The sequence below is a fragment of the Centropristis striata genome, chromosome 19, assembly GCF_030273125.1.
Source record: "Centropristis striata isolate RG_2023a ecotype Rhode Island chromosome 19, C.striata_1.0, whole genome shotgun sequence".
Lineage (NCBI taxonomy): Eukaryota > Metazoa > Chordata > Actinopteri > Perciformes > Serranidae > Centropristis > Centropristis striata.
The window spans coordinates 18,650,569-18,677,428 of record NC_081535.1 but is presented as its reverse complement, the minus strand read 5'-3'; the positions used below and the strand labels follow the sequence as shown (position 1 = coordinate 18,677,428).

The 26,860-nt window shown below is 38.3% G+C and overlaps 1 protein-coding gene across 2 annotated transcripts; it reads left to right on the top strand.

Moving 5' to 3' along the window:
• The first annotated feature begins 138 nt into the window (after window positions 1–138).
• Window positions 139–25,520, top strand: LOC131992246 (lysosome membrane protein 2-like). 2 transcript variants are annotated; one of them, XM_059357746.1, is made up of 13 exons: window positions 139–634; window positions 8,375–8,532; window positions 9,513–9,660; window positions 9,833–10,024; window positions 11,165–11,256; window positions 11,916–12,035; window positions 17,438–17,616; window positions 20,705–20,823; window positions 21,127–21,200; window positions 21,304–21,355; window positions 22,100–22,252; window positions 22,400–22,441; window positions 23,250–25,520. In XM_059357746.1, exons 1-13 carry the CDS (start codon window positions 512–514, stop codon window positions 23,358–23,360), a joined length of 1,563 nt encoding a protein of 520 aa, XP_059213729.1. In that variant the 5' UTR covers window positions 139–511; the 3' UTR covers window positions 23,361–25,520. The 2 variants fall into 2 exon arrangements, with proteins under 2 accessions (XP_059213729.1, XP_059213730.1); XM_059357747.1 differs by lacking the exon at window positions 22,400–22,441 and having other exon boundaries at window positions 140–634.
• Window positions 25,521–26,860: the final 1,340 nt, after the last annotated feature.

Sequence of the window (26,860 nt, the reverse complement as noted above, 5' to 3'; positions counted from 1 at the left end):
TGCTGCAGGCGGTGCGTGTTTACGGCGCAGACACTCACGCGCACACTCATCACCCCGCGAGGGGCACAAACTGCCAGGGCCAATCAGCGCTCTCCTCGTGCAAGAGGGAGTGAGAGACTTTACAGCCCGCTACAAATACTCCGTGGCAGATCTTTTCTTTATTTATTGAGTGCGTCTTCAGATCGCCAGTCCTTTAACTCTGACTCAGAGCACCTCGTGGCAGATAAGCCGCTTCATTATTAACAACGAGCAAACAGCTTTCTGTAACGAGGAAACATCTCCAACCGTTACTCGGCGAGCAGAAAGCGACCCTGTTGCTTCAACTTTACCAACAAAAGGAAGAAGAAAAGCAGCGGGGAAGGAAAGGTTTGAGCGCCTGTGTCTCAGTCTATTGCAGCAAAACTTTCGAAGAGTTGTGTCGGAAGGCTGACTCAACCTAACGGAACACTAACGTCTCCATCCATCCATCCATCCATCAAGAGTGTCGCTGTGTGTGCGAGCACCTGCAAACATGACCCGAAGATCCTGCGCGATTTATGCGGTCGGGATCATCTGCGCCACCCTGCTGGTCGTTGGGATTGGCTTAGTTGTGGGTCAAGTTTTCCACACGTTGATGCATAACCGCCTCAAAAAGGTAAAAAAACAAACAAACACACACACACACACACACACACACAGTTGTATGAAACACGTGATTATTTTACGAGTTCATTGACTTTTGCTTTTGAATTTACTGGCAGAAGTAGAGAGTCCATTGAGAATAATAGAAAACATTGTCTATATTTACGCCTTATCTTTAGTGCAAACAATTAGGAGTCAATAGATTACAGATTACACCAAAAATGAACTGATTTGAAATGTGTATTTTTTTTTTAAGAAAGTTTGGCAGAATTTTGAACTTTAGCTTGCAACCTGCTGCTGTTTGTTTTATTTATCGTGCATCATGAAAAGTCATGGTTGCTATTACCATTGGAGTTCAGTGTTAAAGTCCCAAATGATCTGTTGCATATCAATTGCTCACCCTGTGTAACCTTGAATTATTGAAGACGGTGCAAAACCGCCTCAAAAGGTAAAATACACACTCTGATCTTCTGAAATGTATTAAAAGTGTGATTATGTCATGAGTTCATGGGTTTTTGCCTTTGAATACACTGCTAGTACAAGTAGAGAGTCTATTTTGAATGTTAATAAACATTGTGATAATGTCTGTCACGCCTTGTCCTTAGTACACACCACTTACAGTCATTAGATTTACATATTAATGAGGGCACACCAGTAACTGAGCACAGAAATTCACTGAATTGTGGTTTAAAATGTTCAAACTTTTATTGAAGTTTGGCAGCATTTTGAACTTTAGTATGCAACCTGCTGCTGTTTGTTTTATTTATCATGTATCAGGAGATGTCATGATTGCTGTTACCATTGGAGTTCAGTGTTAAAGGAATACTTAACCCCCGAAATGATCTTTTGCATATCAATGACTCACCCTCTGTTAACTTAAATGCTTGAAGGATACATTGATTTTCTCACATGCCTCCGGGGTGAACAAAGAATCCCCAAAACACAGAAAATTCTTTATTAATGGAAGTATATGGGGGCAACGTTTAACAATAACAAATCTCACACAGCTGTTGCAGTATATTTCAAGTTTCATCATTCCAGTTGGGTGCTCACTACTTCCCAAACACATGCATGCTTGCTACAATCTTACTATTTAAAACACTTGCATAAAACAGTTTTAGTACTACTTTGAATATACAAGTTGTGTGAGAGTTTGTAAACTGTTTATCGATTATCTGATATAGTTTATTGTTAAACGTGGCCCCCACTTACTTCTATTCCTCAACAATTTCCTTTGTTTTTGGGTTAGAAAACGAAAAACGAGGTGAGTAATTGATATCCAAATGATCATTTTTGGATTGAAGTATTCCTTTAAAAAAGACAGTTATGGGTTTTGAGTTGTCTCCCAGAAGGAGTGGCTCTAAGGAGCAGCTCAAACCGTCATGCATTCAGTAGCGAGCACTGTGCAATCAGCACTTTCTATTCCCCATAGTTAAATTAAGTTCCTTTTCCATTAGCATGCACTGTGTTGAAAGACTTTTCCCAGCTATCTTAATGATGTATGATGTTTCTGCCTTCAATACTTGTCATTATGACGGGATGGTTCAAAGGGAAATTCCACAGCTCAGAATAAGTAAGGACTGGGTCAGTATTGCTTGCTCTTGGTCTTGGCGTTTCATGTCACAAAAAAAGGTGAATCTGCTGCTGAGAGCAAATCAGTGCAGAAGAGTTATTAAGCTGGTCACATATTACACACCAAAGTTGGTTGATTCACACTGAGCTTCACTCAGAGAGATTCCTGACATCTATGAAATAACACAGTTATTAGAGATGACAGCGTCAGTTTAAACTGAAGTATGTCCTGCAAGATATAAGAGAACTTAGACCATCTGCCCGGACTAAGTATTTATGGAAAGAATAATGGAAAGTTTGAAGATATTAAAATGAACTTTTTCTTCAGCTTTATCATTGCATCATGTTGTTTGGTTTATGTGAATCGTCACTGATATTTAAAGCTGATAGGAAATCGATGTTTAAACTTAAGTGAACATCAATATTCATCATGTACTTAACACTCCCTTTCGTTCAACTCAGCTCTGTAGTTTAAACAGTTCTCAGATATTTGATCTTCAATCCCAGAGGTAAAGTCAGTGGACCACAAATACAAACACTCACACCAGTAAACATTCTTTTATTTTTTTTTATATATTTACAATTACAGTAATGTGCTCCATACCTTTCATTATTAAGTCCAGAGACCTCTTAGATTTCTAGTATTTCAGATTGTTAGTCAGTAGTCAAGTCAAAAACCTTCCCAGAAGGTTCACTTTACTTTGATAACAGTGCAGCCACATTGGCCCACATTCAGTGTTATCATATGGCACACCTTCATCCTTATTTTCTTATCAAACCTGCTTCATCATAACAGGTATCAGATGACTTTTATCAGAGAGGTTTAGTATTGACTTTAGAGGTCGGGGCACATACTCTCAAAGCTGTCTAGTGCTGGGAGTTGATCGGAATGCTGAAAATTGTAACATTTAAAGAAAATTTCAGAAATTAAGCCTTTGGTTTCTAAGGCAAATGGCTGCAGGACATAAAGAAATGATTCCAATGCTCTACAACAGGAAGTGCCATGTGACTTACAAGTTGTTGGAGTCATTGATAAAATAAATCATTACTGTCTGTTCAGACTGTTTAACAACCACATTTACATGTCCAATATTTACTTTAGGGCACCTACTGTGGTAAAATATACTGTGTCCTCAAAGTAGTCTGGCGGGGCTCTGCAAGTGTTTAGGCTAAGTTAATAGCTTTTCATGTTGTGGTTTGTGAAGATATTGTGACAGACCCATCCGGAAAGTGCAATTTGCTGCCTCTCCAGCACAAAACAAGAGTGTTCAGGGGTGTAACCAGGACATAAAATGACTGAGGTCAAGAGACTCTGGGCAGGGCAGTGTGAAGATTGGTGGGTGAGTTAAGTTGTTTTTAAACACAGGTGGTGTGAAATGCAACACATTTTGCATCAAAACCATTCATACTGACACTTTTTTTCATCATCAAATTAAAAATCCTTTTTTTTCGTAGCCAGGGTATAATCTAGGCAAAACAATGCATACTATCTTTTTTTGTAAGAGCCCAACTATTATATTAAGTCTTAAAAACAACTTAAAAAAACAACCTAAATTGTAACATCCTATTTACCCTGTAATAATACATGCTGACTTTTCAGACAAACAACAGTTGATTGATTAAGCCACGGTTAACCAAACATAAAGTGAGGTGTGACATTTCTGGTTGCTGCAGTGGCCACATTAATGACCCCAGAATGAAATTCCGAGACAAGTAAGACCTGTTTTTCTTTTTTCATGTTTAAGGCATTTTGACTCAGCTGCAATGTGTTGAATCTTCAAATATGAATGCTGCTTCTCGTGTTTTCAAATCTTTGGGTTTCATCAGCCGTCTTATTGATTCTTACATAATTGTACACATGCAGAGACAGAAAAACAGGATGCATTACCCAGCTATTGATTTTGCAAAAGTAGTTGTGCCTCTCGAGAAAACTAATTACACAAACAGGCAGACATCTATAAAAGAATGCAACTCAGTAAAATATATGCGTGGGTGTTGGCCACATGCACAGCGCTCAAATGCAGACACACATGGTTATCTGCTGGCATGGCAGTATGATATATTTCAGCTGTATCAAGTTACGTCCTTACCCCAGTTGCACCAGTGTGAAGGATTTCATTCCACAGATACTCTCCCAGCAGTAGACTCTCTTTGTGTGCTAAGCCTCTTTCACACTGTTAGATTTATTGGGAAACTGGCTGGTTGAGCAGCTCCTCAGCTTCCATGTGAGTCAAGCAGGGTCAGTATGCAATGACCTGCTGATGAGGTGATGGTGAAAAATTACTTGTCCCTGAATAGGAATTTGGTAATTTCACATAGACTAGACAAAGCGGCTGCCGACCCTTGATAGTAGTCTGCTGACTTTCCTTCAGAGTTTTAGCTTTGACACAAACATTTTTAATGTTTTTTATTTTGTACTTAGACAAAAAGTATTAACACTGACAAAACATACAAATAATTTAGCTATATTCATTGAGCTTTACCCTGGAAGCATGACTATCCTTACAAGATTTATGTGCTGTGGAGTGTGGACAGCATTAATCAAGGAGGGTTTCGACATGGCTGTGCTGAACAAAAAGTCAGAAGTCAGGGCATCATCTCAATAATTTGGTATCATGCTCTGGCAGAATCTTATCAAAATGTATGATGGTCATGTCCAGTAAATGGAATGATATCTGGCTCTGGACCAAGACCACACACTTCTTAACTCACTTCAACTCAAACTACACCCTTTTTTTTCTTTTTACAGTACTCCAATTTTCTAATACAGTCCACCATAGCAGTGAATAACACTCTTCCAAATCCCAAAACTAGAGTGCTAAAACTCAAACTCAAACTTGTGATGTGGTAACATATAAAGTCTGGAACTGCTCCATAGACAATGAATTGGGAAAGATGTTATAGATGGCACTGAGAGTACCCAGGGGATTGTTCTAGGTACATAAGTACATTTTCTGTTTTAGACAAGAAAACAAAACAACAGAATAATTCTAATTCGTTTATAAAAAAGAAAGAAAACACACATTCACATTGTTGGTCCACAAACACAGTCTCCCATTGACAGTCAATGGAGCAGCTTCTGATACCAAGATAAGACTATCTTCTCTGGTTTTTGGTTTTGAGAGAGTGGCTCATGTTCACAAATACTCATTGGAACTTTTCATTTAGGGGGTGTTCCCCTTTAATAACAAGACTAAAAGTCTTCATGGCTGTCATGGTGATGCTCTGAGTTGAATGCATGCTAACATGCTGATGTTAGGCAGGTATAATGTTTAACATTTGCATCTAAGATTACACTTTTGCTAATAAGCACTAAACACAAAGTATAGCTAATGCCGATAGGGATGTCATTAGTTTTAAAGTGTTTAGTCATAAGCTGAAGTATTTGATGATGATGATGGTGCTAGATAAAAAGGGACTTGGTAACCAGAGTTTTTAAGATTCACATCCTGGGTGCCATGCGTATCCGTGTCAAATTTCACAACAATCAATTCAATGGCTGTTAAGAAATTTCAGTAAAAGGCAAAAATATAAACCAGCTGGTTGCACTGGAGGAAAAGTCAGACGATTACATCTGATGTTCCAGGAGTGTCTGTGCCAAATTTCATGCCTCATCTAACAGTTGTTGAAATATTTTAGCCTAAGCCAACTTGGTGGACCAACAGACTGATATTGCCATCCATACAGCTTTAGTCTTACAGACCTATGTTCACAGCACGGTGTCTTGTTTGTATGAAGGCGGTGCCCCTAGAAAAAAAGATAGCAGAGACAGCCAAAGGGGAGTAAAAAATGACTAATGAGAGACATACCCAACGGAAGGGTTATCCCCAGAGTCTCTATCCTGTGTGCCAGATTGATAGAGCATAAGTAAACATTCACAGAAGACAAATAAGAAAAACACATCTTTACACAATGAGTGTAATTGATGTTCTTTACAGTAATCAATCTGCCTTTCTTTGATTGAGTGCAAACCAGTTTTCTGCCACTATAGCCACTTGGTGTATCAGTCGATGGCCAAACTTCTCAAGGTTGACCATGATCAATGTCAAACTGAATTGACCTTAATATAACTTTGATGAGTTCAGTAACAGCAGGGCTAGACTTCAGTTCAGCTGGTAGAGCTTTGTTTGGTATACTGAGACAAACCCATTGAGAGTATGCAAAGCTTAAACACCAGGGCTGGAGGATTAATGAATAGCCTCTCGCTGCGCCAAGTGTTATTCACGTCTATGTATTTGCCTCAACATCAAAGCTGTAGCAGTATGGGCAATTGTGTATTCACCTGCTACATGTGTTTTCAAATAGGGAGTGGTGTAAGAGTAGCGGTGGTGAGTACTGAGATAAGAGAGTTGCTCTGTTCCTGTTTTCCATGCTGTATTTTATGTAGCATGCTGGGAGGGTCACCATATTGATTGTTCGAAGCATGAAAGGACGACATAGAAGGACCATGCTCTCCCTTCCTCAATCTAAGGTGACAGCTTTATTGTGCTTGGCTACTCAGCTAAACTTTTGTCTCTGAACAAGTAGAAGGGACCCCAAAGGAGGAGGGGGCCTGTTCTCCCCTGAAATAATGGGACTCGTTGGAGTGTTCAGCTGTTTCTGGGCTTATTTCATACTGAAATACTGCTTTTAACTTTAATACAAAGCTGACACAATTAGGCCAAAGTGAGATTTCCTCTTGATGTGTTGTCAAAAGAAATACTAATCCTCTTGCCCCCTTTCCTTCTTCTTCTCCTCTCTCTCCCTGTGTTTCCCTCAAAAGATTCCTGCAGTGAATCAGGTTATCCTCGTCCAGAGGCAATGACATCTGCTGTGAGAATTTTCTCTCACACTGTGTAATGAAACAGGATAGTAAAAGTTTCTGCCTGTCCTGCGATTCCAAGACCACATAAGGCCCAGTGCTGAGGAATGTAGCTCAGATCATTAAGGTCGCAGTCCTGCGCAACAAGGGGGCAATCAGCTCTCTGCATCACATGATGTGTCCCCATTGGCAACCGCTGACAATGGAGCTGTGGTAGGGTCTCCCCTAATACCATTCATGTGTGCAGCCAGTGCTGTTGTCTGACGCTCAGACTGAAGCTTCCCTCCCCGACCCCCCAAGGATGTTTTTCTTCTCTGGGTTGTTTTTACTGTGGACAGATTGTCCAGAAGGTCATGTGTTGTAAAACTTTTTGCAGCAAATGCATTATCAGTTGAAAGCAAAAGACACTTTTCAAATCAAGCAGTATGTGTAGTTAGGGATTCTGCATGAATTTGAATCAGAATTTTTTCTTTCCGCAACTGTATTTATGCATGTGAGTTAATTTTGTGGTAGAATGTAAGTACATTTACTCAAGTATTGTAGTTTAGTACAATTTTGAGGTACGTGTACTTTGCTTGAGTATTTCCATTTTATGTAACTTTATACTTCACTACATTGTCACATGTAGTGAAGTATAAAAAATGTCAAATTGTTCTTTTGACTCCACTACATTCAGCTGATAGATTTAGTTACTTTTCAGGTCGATTTAACATTCAAACATGATCAGTTCAAAGTGATTAGACTTTTTTTTTTTTTCATTAAACCTCATTACAGGATATTTAATAGTTTAAATGAGTGCTATCTTCACAAAATTAAAGCGCTTTGAACATAAATGCATCAGTAAAAATTATATAATTGGAATATATTAAACAATCTGAGTTGGTCCTTTCTGCATAACGAATACTTTCACTTAAGTAATATTTTTAATGCAGAACTTTTACTTGTAGCGAAGTTATTCCACAGTGTGCTTTTGTACTTTTACTTAAGTAATAGATTTGAATACTTCTTCCACCACTGATTTTCACACCCCATTTTTTATAAAAAGACGTTAACTCAGCAACCAATCTTCACGCCACCCTGCTCTGAGTCTCTTGACCTCAGTAATTGTATGTCCTGGTTACACCCCTGAACACTCTTGTTTTTGTGCTGGAGAAGCAGCAAATTGCAATTACGCTTTCCTGATGGGCCCATAAAACCCATCCCACCCGACCCACCCATGTACTTTTGCCTAAGCGAGTTTTGAATGCAGGACCTTTACTTGTAGTGGAGTAACTCTGCAGGGTGGTATTAGTACTTTTATTTGAGTAAGGGATCTGAATACCTGTTCCACCACTGTTTCGTCCATATATAAACTGAGATATGTACTTAATGTCTCAACAGGAGATCGTCTTGGTAGAGGGCAGCCGTGTGTTTGATTCATGGAAAAAACCTCCCCCTCCTGTCTACATGGAGTTCTTTTTCTTCAATGTGACCAATGAGGCTGAGTTCCTTGAAGGAGCCAAGCCAGAGGTCAAGCAGATCGGACCCTACACGTACAGGTAGGACACAAGAGCACATCAGTGCATACAGAAGTGCACAGGTTGCCACCCAGACATGTCGTCAAATATTTGATGATGTTGTATAAGTAGGAGGTTATCTCTGCTTGCAGGCTTGCACATAGGTCCACCACAAAATACTGCTGAACATTATTTATTAGTTTTACTCTGTGTTGACTGTAAAATCAATTTAAAAAGGCCATGTCAAACATATGTTCCTACACAGTGTGATAGCATTGATACAAAATCTATACAAACCCCAAATATGTTACTGTTTATATTTATTAAGTTCATTGGTGATTCATGTACTATATATTCTCTTGTCTTCAAATTTGGACTTACTCATGAGCCTCACTGCACACAAAAAAAATCTAAGGGCTAAAAAAAAGTTTTGGAAAGTAGAATTTTTTTTTAACTAGCCTTCTTCCTGCAGTGCTGTTGAAATGTGACCGGTATTTGCTCAGCACCAGTGTGACCTGACAAAAGACTGCAGCTTCTGCTTCTCTACTTCCTCTCCTGTCTATTAAGTCACTCTCATTTTATAGAAATTATTATAAAAGCGTTTAAAAATTGGTGATATATACAGTATGTTTTTTTATATCCTATGCAGTCTGTCTTGTGAGTCCTAATCGGAAACTTTGTGTAGATCTGGATGTGGTAATTTTGAATGCCCTCTAATGCACCCACTAAAATCCTTAAATAAATATCAAGGTTCACTGCTGAATTACCAAAACCATCCACAGTGCATGTCAAAATTATCCTATTAACCTGCTCCAGTTACCTAATCTCAAACTGACATGGTGCTGAAAGCAAACCGTCTTGTGACGAAATGTATGTGTAATGTTAACCTTAATGTATGTAACAACAACAGCAACACTTTTGAGTCTGAGGTGTGTATTTGTATCCAGAGTTAGAGGAAGCAAAGTGAGAATTATAAAAAAACAAAGAGATAATTTTGTGCTTTACTGTTTTACCTGTTCCAGGGAGTACAGGTATAAGGACAATGTGAGCATGGTGGATGATGGAGAAAAGGTGTCTGCATACAACACAAAAAGCTTCGTGTTCCTGAGAGAGAAGTCTGTGGGAGACCCAGCTGTGGATCGCATCACCACTGTCAACATCCCTGCTTGGGTGAGTCATGAACTGAACTCATACAAGTAGAGGAAAGTTGAAATCCAAATGTAGGGGAAAGTGGAGTGTGTGACCTGTTACTTTGCTTATCGTTTCCTCAATGCTGACCACCTCATCCTGGTTTCTTTTCCAACTCTTCTCTACTCTACCCCACCCCTACTTCCTTCTTAAGGCTGTGATGAACAAGGTGAAAGGTAGCTTCTGGAAATCGTCCATGGTGTCCATCTGGATGAACTCTATTGGGAGCGGCCTCTTCACTACTCGCACAGTAGATGAATTGCTGTGGGGCTATGAAGATGCTCTGCTAGCACGTATCGCTCCCACCAATCCTGATGTGGAGAAGGTCTTCGGCCTCATGTACAAGGCATGTACAGCTCTACAAATAATAAAAGCTGATAAGTTAATTTCCACATGAGATCCAGTCACTTTGAAAATCACTCCAGCATTTATTTTCTATTATAAGACTGGAGCAGTACTGTTAGTCATTCTACATAAACAAGGGATTTTAGTGTGGCTCTCTGGCTCTGGAGGTGAGCAGAAAAAAAGATGCTGACTGGCAGAATGGCAGAATGGCTCAGGAAGCAGAAGTCCATGCAAAAAAAGTTGTGGTTTTATTAACCAAAAATCACACTAGAACAGAGAAGAAGAACTAAAGTTCTTGGAAAATTAGCAAAGAGAAAATAAAGCGAAGAAAAAAAGGGGCTTTACAGCAAGCTGCTGACAACTACGCTCCTACAGGTAATAGCTAAGTGGCTATATACATGTATACTCCCACTGGCCCCACCCTAATTAGACTTAACCAATGCCCCCACACTTGTAAACAAAAGAGGGACATTTTTCACTAAAACCTGGTCTCTGATCGGAACAAGAAAATAAATGAACTGAACTGAATGCCACCAGCATTTATCCGTAAGTTATTTCCCTGAGGAGGAATTCTATTCTTCCCCACCCTTAATAGCCGACAGCGCCTGTCAGGCTGCCGTCACAGCGGAGTGACCATCCTCCTGAGGCGATTGGTGGGCAGTGCAGGATGTGGCAGACAGACATCAGATAGGCGTTTGTAGGTCGTTTGAAAGCCAACTGGGGTCAACCACATACACACACACACGTCTTTGTTATTGGGTAAGTGTGACTGCAGTCTTACATAGAAAGAGGAAGAGAATACCAGTCATCCGCTTCTCTTCAGCCCACCTTGCCAATGACCACAAAGGGCAAATCGCAAAAATATCATTATGATTATTACACACTGCCCGGACAAGCACATAAACCTTGTTTAGAAAACCTATTTAATTTAATATGGCATTGATTAGATTTACAATTAAACAAACTAATTAATGGTTCCACCCTGTGTCTGACTGACTGAGCTTGATTACAGTGATTGCTGCAAGAAATGTTGGGAATCTGAGCATTTGAAGAGGAAGAAGGGAACCTTCTTACAAAGACATTTGAGTGCTTTTGAAAACATGAACACATTTTAATGACTTAAATCTTTGGATCTGTTTAGAAAAACGGGTCTAATGATGGAGAATTCATCTACCACACTGGGCAGCAGAACTACATGGATTATGGCCGCGTCGAAACGTGGAAAGGCCAAAGGTAGCTCTGTTGCAGCCTCATACAAACACACACTCCCTCTCTGTCTTCATCCGCTGTAATGAAACTTCTGGGGTAACCTTTGGATTTCACAAGGTTTCTCAAATATTCGGCTTCTTGCCAATAATGAGTGCATGCTGGCAGGCTATGTCTGTTTGCCTGTTAGTCTGGGCTGTTGCACACAGTGCAGAGCACAGGACAGGACATCCAGATACCCTGAATGCTTTAATGGCTTCTTAGTGAACTTTCTTATCCCATTTTATTGCCTCAGTATGCAGTCTCTAATTACGCTTCTTACTCCAGGGAAACTCTTTTCAACTGTGACTTTCAGATAAAAACACGTTTGATCATCAAAACATGCTGTTGTAGTTTACTGTTATTAAGATGGAGATGATAATGGTGTTGACATTAAGAGTCAGGCTTTTGAAAACAGCATATCCAGCCAAAAGGAACAGAAATATTGTTTTTATTCTGTTTTGGTCTACATTAAATAAATCTAGAGCTTTTGTATGTGCATGCTGCCTCAGTCTGCTTTGCAGGCAACATGCATTTCTCCATCCAATCATTGTCCAAAGACATACCCTCTGTATGAACATTAAATTAAATGTACTCTTGATCAAATATTTTTAAATGCTCATTTTTGTGACAACAATGTCTTGCAGCCAGCTGACCTTCTGGTCGACTAACCAAAGCAACAGCATCAATGGATCAGATGGAAGTGCTTTCCATCCCCTGTTGGACAAGAATGAGCGCATTTACATCTTCACTCCAGACCTCTGCAGGTACTGCTTACCATCACAGCCATCCTGCAGCCCATGTGGCTTCTTTTAAAGATATGTAAATCACCACACTTTGCCATGGCTATTATGCTTTGTTATGTGGGCTACACTGTGAACCACTGTGTGAAATGGCTGTTAATGACAGATTGTTTCATTCTGTGGCATTGTGGCAGCTTATATATAGCCTCACAGATCAGCATTGTCCACAGCATATTTAAAGACTCTTAACCCTTTTGAGTTTTCTGCCTGTATACACCACTTAAAAAAATGTTTACCATGCCTTGTTGGTATCATTTTTTTCAGCACAACTTCACCTTTAGGACCCGGTAATTATTTTTTCACTTTGACTTACTGGATCATTATTTTGAACCAAAAAAAAAACTGATTTTCAAAATGATGTTTTTTTTCTTGCAAAAAACAATCATGCCCAACAAAAAATTTGAAATGTTGCAAATGTGAACAAAGGTTGCAAATTGATTGATTCATTATCTCTAACCGCTTATCCGCACTCGGGGTCGCGGGGGGCTGGAGCCGATCCCAGCTAACATTGGGCGGGAGGCGGGTTGCACCCTGGACAGGTGGCCCCAGGTGGCAAATATAGCATATAAAAGGTAAAATGAGGATAACATCTAGCTTTATATTGTTATGCTAAATATATTTGACCTTATCTCTGGTTTTACTTGGCCTTATATCATCAAGCAAAAACTGGCATGGAGTTTCAGGTCAGTTTACTTGCTTTGCTTTTACGTTGTGAAGTCATGAAGGAGTCATGTGATTTGATCATGCCGGTGTGATCACTGACCCCAAAGGGTTAAGCCACTGCAACTATGATTTTTTTTAGATATTACTTGGAAGAGCTGTACGTGAGAATGTAATTGTCTGAATTTGTAGCACTGGACATTGAACAGACTTTTACCCTGACAGATCCCTTGTAAAAAGTCATGTCAGATTGAGCCGGTTGTTGTCTGGAGAACTGACAGTGAGCGAGTGGACAGTATTGATGATGTTTCTATCTTGGCACTGGTGTGAAACTGAAAACAACAAAAACGTCTGTGAAGCATGAAGAATAAAAAGGTCCTTTACATCAAAACGCAAACGAAAATGTCTATTGATGCTTGAACTTCTGTTGGTAAGGGCCGATGCCAAAACAGTCAGATTCATGGAACAGCAAGAGACTCGGTTGTTTATGACGAAATCCCGAACTTCTTATGTGATCGTGGTGTAATCCGGGTCATATCCTGCCTACGGGCAAAGGGCTGCTGGGGACATTGTCCATAGTTTATTCATGAAAACGGCTTTGCTCTTGTTTTCAGTTAGATATGAGGGCAGTATTCAAGAACAAAGGTAATCACATGTTAGTTCTATTTCATCAGTAGAGTAATCTGACTGCAGCAGGGATTTGCATTCCCTCATCTGTCCCATATAAGATCATTTGCATGGTGTGGTGATAGAGTGATATCTATTTTCTGGTACATGACCTGGCCTGAAAATGTTGGACTGAGCTCACGGCAGGACGCAGGCTTTCATATCTGCTATGGAAATAATGTTAACAGGCCTGGGATCCCATGGATTGTTAACATAACATCCTGATCGCTCACAAACAGCACAACAGGGGACTTCTGGTTCTTTACCAAGGCTTTACTGCCTATACTGTGTGTGCTTTTTGAAGGACTCAACATGACAATTTCCAGGAAACATTATGGAAAGACATACAAGAGGAATGTTGGTCTGCAGTGTGATGGGAATAGAAGGTGTCTGAGGAAGGCAAATCGTGGGAGTGAGAATGAAAACACTTAGAGATAAAAAAAACTTTCATCATGGGAAACAAAAGTTTCTATGCTTGACCAACTAAAAAACGAGCTAATTATTATTTCCATGGAAAATGGGCTGTTTGCAGCTGGACATTTTTTTGTCTTGTTTCTCTGAAATGCCTGCGAGAAATTCTCTGAGTAGTTCCTTGTGGTTTGTAGTTTAATAGATACCATGTCTTAATGCTGGCTCACTGATCAATCTGCACCCCTGCTGATGAGAGCTTCCAATTTAGAAAAGAACCTTGACCTAAAAAAACACAAGCTGCTGCAAACCCTTTTGATTGACCGTGGAAAGAATCTCTTGGAGTAATGGCGTGGTTGTACCTTTGACTCTGATTGGACTTGTGTCAAAAACCCCTCTCCCAAATGTTTACACTTTACCCTACTTAGTAGTTGCCTGGTGGCTTCACCACGGCCGAGTTATTGTGACTAAAGGGAAGGCTCCCTCCCTGTTTCCTGTACTTTATTAATTTAAAGAGGAAATGTTTCATTAGGCCATATGTATTAACCTTTCACACAGCTGGTTTGGCCCAAATGTTTTCAGCCTTAAGCCCCTGTTAGAGTAGCTCAGCTCCACTTTGTGGTAGAACACATGTTTAGTTAAGCGACATCTGGGACTGATCTACAGGATAAAAAAAGTGCTTGAATTCCCATCTGTGACCTGACAGGGTAGTGACCCTTTGGTCCAGTAACTGACAGCTGAACCACAAAAACCTCAAGATTTTGACGAATTGCAGACAGATGTCATTGTTCAAATACCAACTCGCCTTTTGCCATGCATTAATCTTTCCTCTGGCTATGATCCTCTATTTAGAAGGTCAGATTTGATTTTGAATAGAATCTGTCATAACATCCGACAGTTTTCCAGATATTCACAAAACAAAACAGAAGTGAACCAAAACAAAAGATACATTTAAATAAACACAGGGCCCTGGATATGCAAAAAAAAAAAAAAAAAAGCAGAAGCATGACACAGACTAGAGACACTTAACTGTGTCTCTAGTCTGTTTTGCTCCTGTCACATTTCACTCCCTGCATTAAGTTCTGCACAATCATGGCTAAAGAAGAGCAAACTCAATATGTCTTTTGTGCAGTATAATGTAGGTAGAATAGGGCTGCACAAATAAGAAAAAATACATGATAATGATTATTTGAAGTGATTGCATTTGCAATAGGATTCAAGGTATTGTGGGAAAATATTGTTTTTGCGAAATTCCATTATCATTGAAAAATGAAACGAAATGATCATGGGATTTTTTGTGAGGATATCTACCAATCAAATAGTCCGTAGAACTTCTCAGAAGCACCAAAATACTTAATTCAGATTGGTAATAAGAAATTACAGTTTCTTTCAATGATAAATAATGTTATTTTGGCAATTATTAAATTATTATTTTATTTTTTTTAAAGAAAGATTCTTGGTAAACCCACCAGTTGATGTTCGGGTTCTTGCTGTTAATACACCTTATTTCCATCATGACAGCAACAAAGACTGCTTTGACTCTGCTACATTACAAACTTAAGTGAAATTGTAACATAATCATGATAAAAAATGTACATTTGTACATTTTTCATCATCAATGTACATTTTCACTAAAACACTACCTACAGTCCCTGTCTTTCCTTGTTATATTCTGTTTAAATGTTTTTACGAATCTAATAGGAGTATCTCACATCATCCCATCAAGTTTTGGCCCCCACACATTGAAGGGATTTAGATACAAGCTTAGTTTATTTGAAATTATTCCCATTGTAACAGTCTCTCATGTCCCACAGTACAAGGCAGAGGCTCTCACAGTCCTGTTCTGGTGAGGAAACACATAAGGCTTTTTTCTTGGCTTCTCTCACAAAGGTCAAGGGAAAGGTCTGTACAGTATTGTTGCACGATTGGTGGGCTGAGTAGCGATGGGCCGCATCCTCCCGGCCAGTTGGCAGAAACTGTATGGACTCCTTTGTTCTCACTGAGAATCGTCAGGATTCCCTAGAAAGAACAGAGCTGCAGATACATAGAGCAGGGATGAACTGCGCACAGTAACGTGATTCTCTCAGAAACTGTAAAAACACAACAAATATCAAAATATAATTAATGATAATATGACATTTCTCCACCCCCAGTTCAAAGAGAAGATCAACACCACAATACTGCATTATTTCCACTTCATGTTTCGAATGAAAGAAGTACTCCCAACAGCATAACAGCATAATGGGGAAGTCAATATAAATCATCCGGCTTCTCTCTTGAAATTGACAGTAATTCCAGGAGAAGTGAGTTTCAGGTCGCGCGCGCGCGTGTGTGTGTGTGTGTGTGTGTGTGTGTGTGTGTGTGTGTGTGTGTGTGTGTGTATGTGTGTGTTTGTGTGTGTGTGTGTGCACAGGTGTCTCAGTTCCCAACAGACAGGTAAAATCAGCGAACTAAATGGTTGACAAGCCATGTGGAGCAGCAGCCAACACCAGCAGAACTTATTGCCCCCGCTGAGCATGCTGTGTTTACGGCTCAGCTTCTTTGTTTGTCAGCAGGATTTCATGAAATGGAATGGTGTAGCATGGGGTCAAGGAAGAGCCCAATATATTTTGGAGTATTTCAAATCACGGGACAAATGCACAAATAGTTATTCGCCTTTATTAGAATTGTTTTATAGGGTATGATTTTGGTGGAGGTTTGTGCTTCTTTCTCATTTTGATTTATTTATTCTTTACAGCAAAGAAACTTTTAAGAAATGTAATGATGTTTTAATAGACATACAGCATTTGTTGTAACCATGTGTCTCAACCAGCCCCTATATTTATAATATTTCTTGTGTATTCCTGTTTTATGCATAGATTTTCAAACAGTTGCACATGGTACATTAAGAGTTTAATAACAAGTTGTTGGTGTGAGAGAAAACTTGACTTCAGCACATCCACTTGGTTTTGTTTTCAAGCTTTAGAAAATCTACTTCCTGATGGGAGACTTTGGCCAATCACAGGTTATTTCAGTGAGAGGGTGTTCCTATTGACCAATTATTTGTATACAGACTTTGACAATGCGCGTATGCCAATGAGAACACTGTGATTGCGAAAGAAAACTGGAAAAAAGTCTACTTTCTCAGGGGACTTTCTTCATTTTACTGTTGAAATGCTACCTTGATATTATAACAACGTTTCACTCAGGGATAGGCAAGTATAAAAAGTGTCAATGTATAAAATAATAATGTAATGTATATGTATATTATATATTTAAGCCTCCTGCTAGCAATAGCCAAAAGCTCACGGTCATGGCTTATCTAAGTTTATGTTTGTGTAGCCTATAATCACAGTTTGTCATCTCAAAGTGCTTTATAAGGCCAAAATTTTCTAAATAAAGAAAAGAAAAGAAGATAATTCTCATTGAATTACTGCCATATAATTGCATCTTGATGACTGAAATTAGTGACTAATGCCTTTTCCAGAAAGCTGCCCACTCAAGCTTCAGGAGAGAATGCTAATATTCAGGCTGTAAAGTGTTGTACAGTGATAAAAAGATGTAAAAATGTTAAAATGATAAGACAGTGATAAACAGAGAAAAAGATGATTTAATTTCATTATGTTTTGTAATGTTATTTCCTTCCTCTCCAGGTCTATCCACATGGAGTTTGAGAAAGACGTGGAGGTGAAAGGAATCCCAGCTTACCGATTCACACCACCGCGCGCTGTTCTGGCCAGCAAATGGGAGAACCCAGCCAACGAGGGATTCTGCATCACCCCAGAGGAGTGCCTGGGAACTGGCCTTCTTAAAGTCAGCCCCTGTCGGAAAGGTAAATGTCAGCTTGTGCAGCGTATTTTCTCACTCTCGCTTTGCACTTTCACATGCCGTTCTCATAGTACCATGTTGTGCGCCCACAACTTTTTTCTCTCCCGCTATTTTAATTAGATGTATGACCTACAGAAAGCCCCTGAACTTACACTCTGACTGGACCTTTCTGGTAAACACATACCCTGTTCTTTCTACTCAGCCCACTTCTTTTTTTTTATTCTTATATCGGTCAAGTCCTCCTTTTATTTTCCTTCCTACTATCACCAGCACTAATACCCTCTAAATGACCCATGTGACACAGCTCTCTCAGCCCTCTCCACACCTCGGGTGCCATCTGACCATGACTGGCTCAGGAGCAGAGGGGGCGGTAAGCTCTGTCACCTGATGCTGGCCTTGAACATGACCAGGCGCTACCTTCGTGCCTGTGTTCACTGATTGTCCTTTTTTCTTTAATATTAGAAGAAGTTAATTAGAAAGAAAGAACAATACCAGATTTCACACACATTTACTATAAATAACGTCCAATGTTTTAGTTGTAATACGCTTGAGGCATGTGTTTCTTTCTATTCATTTTAGTAACAACATGCAAATGAGACTTTTGTTATTCAAACACAAGCGAACAAGTGCCTTCTTTTTCTTTGTGTCAAAGTTACATTACTGAAATGTCAATGTGAATACATTTTAATGCAGATTGATTTGATACAGTATAAGCACATGGTCTATTGCAGAAAAAATTAATACTGTTGACAAAGAAGAAACACATAATGTTATTTACTTGCCATGTTGTTCGTAACGTACTAAGACAAATTGAAAGTAAGTGCTGGAAAAAGTATTCAAATGCCTTACTTCAGTGAAAGTACTAATAAAGTACTAGTACTAAGTACTAGTAAAAGTACAAAAGTATCAGCATCAAATTGTACCTAAAGTATCAAAAGTAATATATTATTATTTTTAATGTAGCATTTTACTTTTGTCCAGGCAGGTTTGATTTTAACTACTTACTATACTGTCATGTCGTTTATTTTATAAACACGCGTAATCGTTTTAAATTTATCACATTTTTTATGTGAAATCTCGACCTGAAAAGTAACTGAAGTTGGCAGCTAAATGTAGTGGTTCGAAAGTTCAATATTTGCCTCTAAAATGTAGTGAGGTAGAAGAATTAAGTAACATAAAATAGAAATACTCAAGTAAAGTACAAGTACCTTAAAATTGTACTTAAGTACAGTACTTGAGTAAATGTACTTAGTTACATTCCACCACTGGTAATGGCTGACATCCACATTAAAGTTACGCAATAAAACAAATCATAGTGCTTTGAGATCATGGTACAAATTTAGAGTAGTCAGCAACAGGCATTTTGTTCTACTGAGGTGAGGAGGATTTAATGAGTGTGCAGATGGTTGACCACAGTGATTAAGTGGTGCTCATAATAACACTCATACAGGTGTGTGTGTGTGTGTGTGTGTGTGTGTGTTCGTGCTACAGTGACCTTGTGGGTTGTCCCGGGAACAGCCTCTCAGGTGACTGGGTGTCCAGTGTTTTTGTCTAGCGTGTGTTGCCAAACACAAGTGCAGGAAAACTGTTACCTTTGCCCCACTTCATCAGGACCTTTAAGTGAACCACTGTTTGACTTTGTTGTTGCTGCTGAGATGTAGAGAGAATGACTTTGTCCACCGTTGGACAGGTGGGACCTAACCAGAAATGTTGACTGCTTTTTTTCTTATCTATGACCAAGACCATATTATTGCAGGGACTCAGTGTCTCCTGTTGACAATATGAGGAAGGAACTTCACAGGAGTGACATGATTCTTTATCCAGATATCACATACAGACACTAATTTATCATGGAAGGAGGGTTGGGGTCCATTTATGTACCTTTTGTTTATTTTCTTTCGCGGATTGACCTTAAATAACTTATGATGGAGGCCAGATTTTATCATCACCCTCATGAGTACTCTTCCTAAATGTTTTGCTATTTTCCTTTTCCTAACATCAAACTGAAGGAAATGTGATGAGGATGTTGTTTTTCTGTGCTACTACTAGATAACAAACTCAAGGCTTTTATGTCACACCCATAGACTATAAATAAGGTCACACTGTTGATACCATAACAACCAAATCTCAGCCATCTCATTTGCATAATGGAAGAAATATACACAAAGGAATGTATAAAGAAAACAATACATAAATAAATGTGTTTTGTAAAAAGAATTTGGTGGATATGCAAAGGGGAAAAATATATAAATAAATACATTTAAAAATGAATGAATATATTTACAAATTAAAAATATATAAAAAAGATAATTAAATAAAAATGTAACAATAAATAAAAGTGTATAAAAAGGGAAATTAATACATAAGTAAGCAGATATATCAATTTATATCACATTTTAGCAATTAATTAATTAATGCCTACATTTTGATATTTTTGTCAAATGTAATGGCATATTTATTTATAAATTGAGTCATTTATTTACTTATTTTATATGATGCTGCTTCTATACAACATACTCATACACAGATACATTATTTCGATGAAGAAGGAAACATTATAAATACTACATACTTGTTCTACAGGTTCCTTTTACAGAGCAACTATTCTGAGCTGACTTTAGATGTCCTTGATGCACAAATGAGCGTAATAATTAAATAAAGGCTGATATTCTCCTTTAACTGACTCCTTCAAGAAACACGAAGTCATCTTAAGATTGCTTGTTTGCTGTGTGCTGATGTGTATGTTGATATAAAAAATACTTCAATCAATTAATGTTTGAATGTGGAAAATTAGTGAATAAAACCATACATATAATATATTATAGAGAGATCAAGTACCTCTTGTCAGAATTACTTCAAGTCTCATTAAGCCCGAATTAGAGATAGGGCAACTTGGTCACAGAGGACGAAGCACACAATTTCTCATTCTTGAGATTTAGTCGTTTTAATAAAGCTGCAAAAGAAGAACTTCTTTTGTTGTGACTCGTTTATTTTTCAGCGGAGGAATACATAATTATTAGTTGCTTTTTTTTAAGCTTAACACTTTCTTCCTTCCTTCTTTCTCCCCTGAATCCTCGCTTCTCCTCACATAGGTGCCCCAGTGGTCGCCTCCTTTCCTCATTTCTACCTGGGAGAGTCTAAATATGTGGATGCCATTGAAGGAATGTCCCCTCAAAGAGAGCACCACCAAACGTTCCTGGACCTTAACCCGGTGAGCCACCAGGCCACAGTTCAACACCCTCAAGTGCACATAGTACTTGCAGTTAAAATTAGTCACATTCATGCTGTGACTCATGTTTGTTGGCTGCACATTTCAGTCCACCATGGAGTGCATTGAACCGTGTTAAAAGGCTGCATTTAGGCATACTGCTACGCCACCTTGTGGTAGTACAGAAGAAGAACAGCAGCCCCCTCGTAATCCAGAGTCAAATATTCCACTTTGCTGTCTGTTCAGATTATATAAAGCTATACTTTACATTTAATGTATTATTTTATTTTATTGTATTGCTTGCAGATTACTGGAGTGATTGTTCGTGCTAACAAGAGAGCACAGATAAACATCCTGATGAACAGAATCTCTGGATTCCCGTGAGTATCTGCATCCAAACACTTTTATTCTATAAAACAGATGTGTGTGTGTGTCTGTGCTGTGTATGATTGGCTCACACTCCTTTCATCCTGTCCACAACAGGAAAACGAGACTCTTGAACGACACAATCTTTCCTGTCATGTTCCTCAATGAGGTGAGGATCATTAAAGAAATCATTCATGTTTTTCCTGTTTTTCTTGACGAATTTGACATACATCATAAAAAAAACTATACTTGCAACCTCTCCTGTCCTGTCCTGTCCTGTCCTGTCCTCTCCGCTCTGTGTAAACAGCCTGCAGTGCTGTCTGATTTTCAATGAATATTTGTCACGTGACCGTTCATCTCTGCAAAATCAATTAATGGCTTCACAGTGTCGCTGAGGAGCAGAATTGAATGTGTTTAACAAGATCTAGTTATTATAAACTGTTCATTTTTGGCAACATTTTAAATGAGACATTTCATTTTGGTTACTTTTTCTAACAGAAGCTTTAATATATTCATCCATTCAAGGTCATCTTCAGAAAGAACTAAAGTTTTGTTGTTTTTACAGTTTCTTTCAATGATGAACAGTGTATTACGTTATATGTGAAGCCATAATTGAAAGGTTACATCTTCTAGTTTCTGAAAACATGCTTCTTTAGCATGTGGCTAAAACACACATCAGTTCAGACATGGCTCAAAAAAGTTTTTTGACGTCCTCATATATAATATCTTGTATTTGAATAGCAATAACTAGGACTTGCTTTATGCCAGAAATATGGAAATCACCACATATAAGACATTGGACAACACAAATCAGGACTAAATCACTAAAAAAGTATGGTTAGTAAGATGATTAACCAGTCACAAGCAATATGCAAATTTCCATAATGGCTCTTTGCTGTCTTTTGATCCGCAGAGCGTGGTGATTGATGATGCGTCTGCAGCGAGAGTTCACAAGCTGCTGCTGATTGTCAAGGTAGTGCCCAACTTCCCGCTCTTCATTGTGGGACTGGGCGGCATCATGCTCGCAGTCTTGATCATCCTTCTGGTCCGGGCCCGCAAACAGGAGGTATTACAACACTTTTTTAACCTGATTTTAATCTAACAGCTTGCCGTTTGCTTGCTTTGTCCCAAAAAGTGTTAATTTTTTTCAGTAATTAATTCAGTTGCTTAATCACACACTAATTGCTCTGTGCATGTGTTTATCTCTGTGCAGAATGAAGTTAAGCGCACTGTGTTTACCAAGCCTCTCTATGCTGTAAGTCTTTTGGGTTATTTTGCTGCTCTATTTGTTTTTCTGTGTTGTGTTTGCTTTATTTCATTAAGTCCTTTTTAAAATTTTGTTAGGTCAAGTGTACGAGATTAAACAGTTTGAGTTTATGAGAGTATTCAGATCCCTTACTTGAGTAAAAGTACTAAAAACACACTGTGAAATTACTCCACTACAAGTATAAGTTAAAAATTTACTTAAGTAAAAGAACAAGTATCAGCATCAAAATGTACCTAAATTATCAAAAATAAAAGTACTCATTATGCAGCGTTTTACATTTAATTTAATTTTAATTTTTTATTTTGGCTTATGTTTAACTACTCAATAGGTTTCAGTAACTAAAAACTTCTAAGTAACTAAAGCTGGCACCTAATATGAAGTGGAGTAAAAAGAACAAATTTACATCTAAAATGTAGTGGAATAGAAGTAAAAAGTTACATAAAATTGAAGTATTTAATAATACTTTAGTCTGCACCAATTAGAAATGAAAAATGAACTGAGAGATAATAACTCATAATTTAAATTTAAAATTATACAACGGCTCACCTTGTTGTCCAAATGCTTATTTAATCTCATTGTCAATATGGCGTTCCCTTCTGAAATAATTCTGTAATTCTGGTGCTGTACAGTAAACGTATTGTCTGGTTTTAACACATTAACAAGTAATAATGTAAAAAAGTCCCTTTTTAATATAATATATATATTCTAATAAGAAGACATTCTTTTTTTATTACATGTATAACTATAGAAAGTGAGTTTTTAATTAATTTTTTCTGTCCTCAATCCCCCACTACAGACCTCGACCGAAGACGACACTTCTTACTCTCCAGTGAGTGACAAGGAGAAAGAAGATCCTCAAAATGGAACCTATATTGATTTGACACCTAAAGGCGACCCACAAGTTTGAGGAGGAAGGGAATGGTCAGAAGGGGGTTTAGTGCGTGGACAACCCTCAGAATAAAAAATAGGGATTTGGGTTTTCAGGAGAGAGAGAAAATTGTCAATATCTCCTTTATGATTGTAAAACTTTGGGGTGGGAAGGGCAATGGACAGGAACATGTCTTTAGTCTCAAGCATACCGTACTGTATGTACTTAATTTTAGCCGTGAAAAACTACCAAAAGTCCATTTCTAGCACGCTGTATTCCCAGAAACAGTTTGACATTCATTCAGAAAAAACTGTGTGTCAAGCTCAACATTTTGCTGTTTGGTTAAATCAGTTGCTGAAAGCTGCGGCTCTCTAATAAGTAGAGATGGAGAGCTAAACAAACAAAAAACACCCTGTAATCCTCATCTGTGGGATAAATTTGATTTCAGTGCTGTGGCCTTGCCTCATTCTCTGTTTGTGCCTTTAGATTTTTAGCCACTGACGACTATAAAACAGAGGATAGATGGTGATAAGGGACCAGGGTAGTGAAGTTCATAAACTGTGAGTTTTTTTAGACGTCACTCTCAGGGGCTTTCTTAGACTCTATTAAACATTATTAAAGAAAGGGGGCAGAAGCTAAACACACGCCAAGTCTCCTCCTTGTGAAGGCCTTAAATCAATTCAGTATTACTACGTTTCATTTGCATCCTTAACTAAATGTTACGCAACATTTTCACAGCTCATTATTGTTTTTCACTGTATTTAGAGGGACATCTGCGAACATCATCAGCACCACACCTGAGCAACCTTTCAGAGTATATTTTTGTATATATACAGTAAGAGGTGTGTTGAGCTGATTATATTCCTCCTAGTGTGCGATGGGAATGAATATCAGACAAAACGCTGTATATTTTGGATATTTTCATTTTTGTAAAATAAGAAGTCCATCTCGTTTTTTTGTAAATGTTAATGTAGAAATGTTTGAATGAAGAAGATATTGAGTTAGAGCTTCACAGTTGTGTTCTAGCGCTATAATGGGCAGCACCTTTATCAGCCATGACAATGATTCACAGTACTGAATTTATGTGTTTTTATTGTATTTTTGCCCTGCATAACTGCTTACATTAACTAACCGCCACATTATAATGTAATCCAGTTTATTATCATTTCAAAATATGCTTCTTTGATGCTATTGTTGGAGGCCTGACTGACACTATTGGTGCTGAATACACCAAACAGACTTTTTTGTTTTTCCAATTATTTGTGCCAATACATCTCAAAACTCATGAAGGTTCAATATGAAGAAACGCTGCAGTTGTGCCTTTTTTTTTTTTTTAAAGAATCACTGTTACTGAATTTGTAGTTTTCACATATTTGTGAAACCTTGTCATAGCAACTTATCTACTCTCAAGTGCATATTGTTTCCTTCCAAATACCAAACAAAACTGGTAGAAGTTTTTATAGTTTTTTTCTTACCGGCAGGGTCAAACTGCACTTTGAAAACACTTTGCTTGAATGACGGATTGTTTTATATGCAGAGCTTCAGCTTTTTCACTTAAGGCTGGTGGAAATGTTAGATTTCAGGTGCCATTTAATGTATTATACGTAGAATGCTGCAGAATTGCTGCATTTGGACTGTGTTCAGCTGAGCTTTTATTACTGCTCTTATTCTTAGTTGTAACATTTTATGGATGAATGAGTTACTTCATACCACCTCGTCAGTAATCAGCAATAAATATTATCAGGCAATAGCGGAGAAGCTGTTTCATTTAGAAATTTCTGCTTCCACATTTGATTTTTACTATTTGTGTTTTAATGTATACTTTAATCAGTTGTGTGCCATAGAAAACTCAATGAAAATAGAAGAAATTCAAAAGGAATCCATATTAATGTGTCATCACAAATCAATGACAAAAAATGGTTGAAACAATGCTTTTAATGCAAAAACTACAGTATTACACCATATCAGAGTTGTGGTTAAAAAGTTTAAATTATTTTGTTGGTAAAAACCAAAACACAAAAGTATCACACGGACTGAACGCTGTACTATTTTGTGCCACACTTTAATAACAGATTATATTTTCTGAAATGATCTTTACAGCTATAACCACTTATTCTTCTAATTGTCAGCTTGTTTGGAAATGTTGACTGTTAATACTGTTTTTACTGTGTACACAAAAATAAAAGTAGTTTCAGTAAATGTGTGTTTTTGTCATTTAACTATTTTTTTGAAAAAGTTTTTGGTTCCCATTTTAGATACTGTAGTAGATGGGAAACCATAAACATTAAAGAAGGTGCTGCTGAAATGAAAGAAAGTTAGATAAAGTTAAATTTAAGTCATTTATCTTTATCATTTTTATCATATCATTTAAATTTAAGTCATTTATCTTATTAATTTAGATGTATAAAGTTGCACCAGCTAACCTGACTGAACACAAGCTGACATGTTTTGGACATAGGAAAATGGAACCAGAAGATGTGAGCAGCAGTATGGCAACAGTATAAATGAAAGATCAACGTATTGACTGTTAATGTTTGGGGAACAGTGGTAGAAAAAGTCTTCAGATCCCTTACTTAAGTAAAAGTACTAATACCACACTGAAATTACTCCATTACAAGTAAAAGTCCTGCATTCAAAACTTAAGTACAAAAGTATCAGCATCAAAATGAAAAGTCCTTGTTATGACCCCACTCATATTGTTAATATGTTACCAGCGCTTTCATTTTGGAAAGATAGGGATCATTTTAACTGATTTTCCCCATATGCCAGGGATGGGCAACTTAAATGCTGGAGGTGGCCACAATTTTTTATCGACCACAAGGGCCACATATTAACGCCAGACTAATCACAAATGAGATTAGTCTGGAAACCAGCCATTCATTTCTCCGTAGAGGAGGCGTGGTTTACGATCCCCCAGAGCCGTTTATTGGGCGCTACGAATGTCTATCAACAGCGTCTGTACGTAGCTCTTAGCCAGTCGTATCAGTTATACCAGATGACGTATGTAGAGCAACAGAAATTGATGTTTACGTAGCCAGACTAGCTCATCTCTACTTTGAGACTAAAATGCTCAATTCTGCTTCTGCAACGTTTTTCTGCAGCATGTTCTGGCTCTGGCTGCTCACAGTCTACCGGCAGTGTTGGTGTGTGTGAGAGAGAGAGAGAGAGAGAGAGAGAGTGTGTTGCTTGCTGCTTTGCTTCTCCAGTTCTCACTTTCTGCAAGAATATTTATTTTTACGCCTTATCCCCCCTCATGTCATTCAGCCTCACACATCCACTGATTTTATGGGCAATAGATAAGCTGCTGTGGGTCTCTCGGCGGCTCCGCTGTCCCCCGGCTCGTAGTGAGATCACCGGCGTTACAGCAGCGAGCGGTAGCGGGGCTAGTTTGTAGATTAGGCTTTGGCCAAATCCTGTCGGAAGCAAGGCTAAAACATCCTTTTTCGTGGTGAAACAGGAGTTTTAAGTCAAACGTTGTTTTTCTTTTAAAATTAACTTTCGCTCTAGACTATTTAAATCGCTGTCTACAGCTAGATCGA